Source organism: Austrofundulus limnaeus, unplaced genomic scaffold (genome assembly GCF_001266775.1).
Source record: "Austrofundulus limnaeus strain Quisiro unplaced genomic scaffold, Austrofundulus_limnaeus-1.0 Scaffold216, whole genome shotgun sequence".
In the NCBI taxonomy this organism is placed as follows: domain Eukaryota; kingdom Metazoa; phylum Chordata; class Actinopteri; order Cyprinodontiformes; family Rivulidae; genus Austrofundulus; species Austrofundulus limnaeus.
In genome coordinates, this window is record NW_013952618.1 from 220,055 (window position 1) to 226,233 (window position 6,179).

Genomic DNA, 6,179 nt, shown 5'->3' on the forward strand with positions numbered 1-6,179 from the left:
ATATATATATTAACCACCATGTGGTTTTTACAATGAAAGACTGTATGCCACATATACAAAATTCACCTAAAGTCTTACCTGAAAATATTATATTCCACAACTAAAGGTTAAATAACGCTTAAATTGTCAAACAATAAATTGCATTACGTAAACTTAAAATAAACAGCATAGAAGCATAAAAAAGAACATTTGACCAAAGACAACAAATTTAGTAAACTACTGGATGTGGCGTTCACAGACCCATTTTATGAATAGGATTTTACATTTACCTCTGGTTATAGCTCTAAGTTTTACTGTAGTTAGTAGAATTATTTAACAGGCAAGGAGCAAAACGATGCAAAATCCCATAAACAAGAAACTATTTGCACATTTCATCATAGCTTGGTTAAATTAAAAGTCCACATTAATGACTTTTTTTTTTGCTTTGTAATCCGATTTGTATTCATGTAGTTTTAAAAGTCCTTGTAAATTTGCTCGAGTCGTAAAATTAACCCACTTAGTTTTGCAGCATATTTCGTGTTACTAAACAGGCGCGCATAATACAAAACTTACGGTTGAGCGGAACTTGGGTTTGCGCCATTACCACAAACGTTACGGTCGGTTTCTGTTGCGCAAAGCAAAGCACGTGACAGCACAAMGCGTACAGAAACGAGCGCGAGGAGGCACAGCGGGTCATCTCCATCTGATCCGGGCAGCCGCGCGGATGAAACACCGGTCACCGTCAGCAGAGCAGCATCGCGGGAAGCTCCCCCGTGTCGGTGCCCCCGCTGCGGCCGCCCCACCTCCGGACGGGACGATGGAGGACACATCCCCGCCGAACCCGCGTGAACTCACCCAGAACCCTCTGAAGAAGATATGGATGCCCAATAAAAACGGCCTTCCCGAAAAACACATCTCTCATCGAAAGGGTGCGTATTGATACGACGCGGAGGCATCTGTTCTGTGAGCGTCGCTGCGGTCGCTGTTTCACGCAGCTTGAGYTGTTTTGTCGGAGGTTTGACAACGCTCCTCTTTTAATTTGAGGATAAAAGTGATCATAATGTTTTGTTTTGTTGCGGAGCTAACCGAGTTCAGCCGTGTTTCTGCTGCTACAGCCGGTGTCTGGTTCACGCGGTTATGTAAGGWCTCACATAATGTTCTCTGTAGATGTGTGTGTTCATTAAGCCAATCATCAGTCGGTAAATGTGAGGTAACCCTGCGCCGTCTCTACTTTCTCTTTAGTTAATTACCTCTTATCGACTCACAGAGCATTTTGTTCATTTCAAACTAAATTACTGCTCCACTGGTGCAAGAGCAAGCCTCATTCAACAGCCTCTTGTATTTTAAATATCGTTGAAAATTAAAAATAAAATGCAGGATTCAGACTGTAGAAACCGGTGTGAGAAATGCTGCAGCGTTTATTCACATCTAAAACAAAAGTCAAAACCATGAAAACACTGCCCTCTAACCCGTTTATCTCTTCTAAAAACGTGTCTCCTGTCTTGAGCAGTGCAACATTTTGCAACCGACCTCTGCTCTTTATTCTTCCCTGATACCAACAATCTAGTGTCAACATGAAATCTTTTTATTGTACAACAAGACACAAATCAGAATGTGAAGGAGTTTTTTTTATTAGCTGCCAACATATTTCTAAGAGCTGCTTAATAAACTAAAGTTTCRTAACGTTCACGCGCATGATCTCTGTTTTTATTTCAGTATGTATGACCAACTGTCCCACCCTAATTGTGACCGTGGGCCTTCCTGCCMGAGGAAAGACCTACATCTCCAAGAAGCTGACCCGCTATCTGAACTGGATCGGGGTGCCCACCAGAGGTATAACCTCCTGGATTTTTAGCTTCGTTGAACAGAATCCAAACGACTGAGACAAACCGGGTAAAAAAGTAACGTCGTGGCTAATTTATTTCTTTTTCTGCAGAGTTCAACGTGGGACAGTACAGAAGAGATTTTCTAAAGATCTACAARTCCTTTGAGTTCTTTCGTCCCGACAATGAGGAAGGCTTAAAGATCAGGAGGTTTGCAGAGCTTTTTGTGCTGTTTTTAATTAATTTAAACAACCGTGTGATTATTAAAGCTGTGCTGTTTTTTTGCTTTTTGTTTTGTTTTTCTGCAGGCAGTGCGCTTCAGCAGCGCTGAACGATGTGCGGCAGTATCTCACGGACAAAGGAGGTCAAGTCGCAGTAGGTTAATTGTTATTTTGGCAGACGTATTTTACGTATTTTGTGATGCGCGACGCTAAAAGGCTCGTCGCGTTTGTTGCGTTTCTGCTTTCGTAGGTGTTTGATGCGACGAACACCACCAGAGAAAGAAGAGGCACCATCGTTCAGTTTGCGGAGCAGAACGGCTTCAAGGTAACTTGTTGTGCTGCAGCTCAAAAACGAGGCGACGGACTGTGTCAACACCCAAACCCTCTTCTCTCAGGTGTTTTTTGTAGAGTCTGTGTGTGAAGACCCGGAGGTCATACAGGAAAACATAGTGGTGAGTGGCTCTGCTTGTTTAAAGATATTTATTCCGTCGACATCGTGCTCATTCTTCTGACGCTCTGTTAGCAAGTGAAGCTGGGCAGTCCTGATTACACAAACTGTAACACAGAGGAAGCAGTGGAGGATTTCATGAAGAGGATCAAGTGTTACGAGAACTCTTATGAGACACTGGATGAAGTTTCAGACAGGTGAGGAGGAAACCAGTGGAATTTAAAAAAAAAAAAAAATCATACAAACTGTTGAGGATATGTTTTGAATGTATTCGTTATCTTTCAGGGATCTTTCCTACATCAAAATCATGGATGTTGGACAACGGTTTTTGGTCAACAGAGTGTTGGACCACATCCAGAGCCGGATCGTCTACTACCTCATGAACATCCACATCACGCCGCGCTCGATCTACCTGTGTCGCCACGGGGAAAGCGACCTCAATGTCAACGGCCGAATTGGAGGAGACTCTGGTCTGACACCGAATGGCAAAGAGGTACTTTAAAAAAAAAAAACAACAACGTGGATCGAAACTGTTTCTATTTCTTTCAATACAAACTTAACTCTGCGCAGTTTGCTAAGAAGCTGAACCAGTTCATCCAGACGCAGAACATTCAGGACCTGAAGGTGTGGACCAGTCAGATGAAGAGGACCATCCAGACGGCGGAGGCGCTCAGCGTTCCCTACGAGCAGTGGAAGGTCCTCAACGAGATCGATGCTGTGAGCGGAGCTCTGCTTGTCACAGATCTTCTGTTGCTTTGTGTGAACACTGTTTAACTCGTGTGTGTGTGTGTTTTTAATATTTCAGGGTGTGTGTGAGGAGATGATGTACGAGGAGATCCAGGAACACTACCCTCTGGAGTTCGCCCTGCGGGACCAGGACAAGTACCGCTATCGGTACCCGAAAGGAGAGGTCAGAGGCTAACTCTCTGTTGTGTGAAGACGAGTTTCTTTACCACAAATATCACTCAGTGCACAAGCAGCTAAATTATTTTATAGTTCACTGCTTTAAAKGAGACATATCAGGCTTTTAAAACCTTCTTTTTCACATTTAAATCCTTCATTTAGGGTCTAGTGGAGCTGCAATGCTTTGGTCTGAATTCCTCCTTATTGTAACTCCACAAGCCCCTCTTTCACCTCTTTTCTGAGGTGTCAACTCGTTTTGTCGCTGTCTCTTTGCAGCACCAGAAGACACCAAATYCAACTTTTCACAGGGTTCCTGCAGATCCTTAAAAAGCCTTAAAGTAGCTGTGACATACAGTATATATTCTTCAAATACAAAATGTCAAACAAAWCATCTCTATTTAAAACAATTAAAAAGTTACTTCTGAGGACAATGTGCAATTAAAACATAAAAACATTTGATGTATTGCACCAGATTTAGCCTAAGGCTAGTTTACATCTGCAGTCCTCCTAATAATAAAAACAAAACAGCGTCCAACAATAATAAAAACAAGAAAAGAAAATAACAGAAAATAAAAACAATACAAAATAAAACATTTTGCAATCAACAAAAAAAAAATGCATAAACACCCCACCCCACTCTCCAAACACAATTAAAAATATATTTCCTATGCTATATTTAGGAAACTTTGCATAATACGCATGGTTTTACTCATTTTGTCACATAATTGACATTTCCTTTTGAATTTGACTCAGTCAGAATGAAACAGGAAGTGACATCAAAGGGGAACCCTTTAAGAAAGAGGCCTTTTAAAATGCATTGAATTCATCAATCTAAAAATAAGGCCTTAATTAGCCTTAAAATGTCTTAATCAAGTCTGAAAATGTTAACACATTGTAAGTAGGATGATTGTAATTCATTTCCTATATTAAAATAATTGGAAACATTTATTTATTTATTTATGTATTTATTTATTTATTAAATAACTTACCAAATGCCTCTCGCAGCTASTTGTTTTGTTAAAATAAACATTGGGTAAAGTTGTTGCTAACTGTTTTTTTCCCCCATTGTGTTTATTGTGAAGCTGATCTTTAATTTCATTTCAAGCAACATTAAATAGTCTCAAGTTTAAGTTGCGTTAAGCTGAAGGAACTGTGTTTTCTGCACTCCAAGTACACAACAAAATGCATTTAATGGCTTAAAACGTGTATTTACATGATAGGTCCCCTTTAATACTGGCTTCTGAGAAGTCTAAACAGAATACTTCTGAATATATTTTATAGCTTTGAATGGGTTTTTCTGTTATCCTCMTTTACCAACATCAGCATCGACGCTCCCGATATTGTTACTTTACAGCCTGCCACATCACATCTAATAAAAACATAAAACCTGACACACAGCAGCTGTGTCTGGTGCAGTGTGAGGCAGGGATCACATGGGTAGCATGGATCGCACCAAATCTATCAGTTACTCCTCAAATATGTTGAGAAATCTGCAGACAGCCAAAGTTTTCCAGTTGTTTGACTAATAAATGATTATCTTATCTTAGATCTGAATTCTATCAGGTTCCACAGCGATCACTTTGTTCTGTGAAAAAAATGCTCAAGATCAAGTCTGATGATACAAGATCCAAACTTTGTAGCTTTTTTAGGTTTTTAGTGCACCGACAGTTAATTTTAGACTTTCAAGCGTCCTTGTGGAGTTTGGAAACGTCAAGCTGATGCTCCTGTGTAAAGATAATAAATGTTGCATGTTGCACTGAAGCACAAACACACCATTAAATTAAATCCAGATGGCTGCCGGTCACATGTGATCACTGTAAACAAAGACATTAGTCTTTGTGCTTCTGAATTTGTGTGTGTGTGTGTGTGTGTGTGTGTGTGTGTGTGTGTGTGTGTGTGTGTTCACTGATAAGCCTCGATGCCTGCTGGTCAGCTCTCACCTTTTTGTTCATCTCATTACCTCTCCATTAATCTCATGAAGGAAGATGGTTAGATGTCCAGTTRGTCTAGACAGCCTGTTTCCACCTGCTGTATGTGCAGCTGTGCAGAAAACAAAGTGACTAAGTGAAACTCACTCTGCAGTTTCACTTCTTATGACTGTATTTGTCAATGATGTGATTTATTTCACGTCTTGTTCTCAGTCCTATGAGGACCTGGTGCAGCGGCTGGAGCCGGTCATCATGGAGCTGGAGAGGCAGGAGAACGTGTTGGTCATCTGTCACCAGGCTGTCATGCGCTGCCTGTTGGCCTACTTTTTGGACAAAACAGCAGGTGGGTGCTTGAAGTGAACTCAAAACAGCGATGAGGTGAAAAACAGACGATCACGCACAAAAAAAGACGATTTAAAAAAAAAGCATTGTGGGAAACGTTGAAACGTAGACAAAATAGGTTGAGGTACAAAACTAAAATGATTTAGTTTGTAAAACATGATGAAATCAGACCACCCAACATGAAAACATGAACTCAGATTTCCTTTCATTTGTGTTTTAGTCTGTGCAGTAAATGAAGTCGAGTGTAAAGTTGTGTTTTGATGCTATCGCTACCTGTTTGGCTAGTTTTGTGGGCGAGCTCTGCTGTGTCATGTGACCTGTGCTGTATAAATTACCACAAAGTGATACTTGAGTAAAAGTACAAGTATCTTACCAAAAAATTACTTTGGTCAAAGTTTACAAAGTTAAAGTCTCCTTTAGGAATATTACTAAGTAAAAGTCTTAAAGTATCTGTTATTTTTTGTACGTAAGTACTAAAAGTAAAAGTGTTGATTTAAAATGAGCAGTTAGATTTTCTGTAATGACTATATATATA

At 40.2% G+C, this 6,179-nt stretch overlaps 1 protein-coding gene across 3 annotated transcripts in view; it reads left to right on the plus strand.

Moving 5' to 3' along the window:
* The first annotated feature begins 662 nt into the window (after positions 1–662).
* LOC106525175 (6-phosphofructo-2-kinase/fructose-2,6-bisphosphatase 4) overlaps positions 663–6,179 on the plus strand; it is an 11,230-nt gene continuing 5,713 nt past the window's right edge. For all 3 annotated transcript variants that reach the window (XM_014019311.1, XM_014019310.1, XM_014019309.1), the window contains exons 1-11: positions 663–908; positions 1,696–1,812; positions 1,916–2,012; positions 2,111–2,177; positions 2,274–2,348; positions 2,419–2,475; positions 2,547–2,668; positions 2,757–2,964; positions 3,042–3,188; positions 3,277–3,381; positions 5,516–5,645. In XM_014019311.1, coding sequence (XP_013874765.1) covers positions 704–908; positions 1,696–1,812; positions 1,916–2,012; positions 2,111–2,177; positions 2,274–2,348; positions 2,419–2,475; positions 2,547–2,668; positions 2,757–2,964; positions 3,042–3,188; positions 3,277–3,381; positions 5,516–5,645 — 1,330 coding nt within the window. In that variant the 5' untranslated portion in view covers positions 663–703. The remainder of the gene's footprint in view (positions 909–1,695; positions 1,813–1,915; positions 2,013–2,110; positions 2,178–2,273; positions 2,349–2,418; positions 2,476–2,546; positions 2,669–2,756; positions 2,965–3,041; positions 3,189–3,276; positions 3,382–5,515; positions 5,646–6,179) is intronic.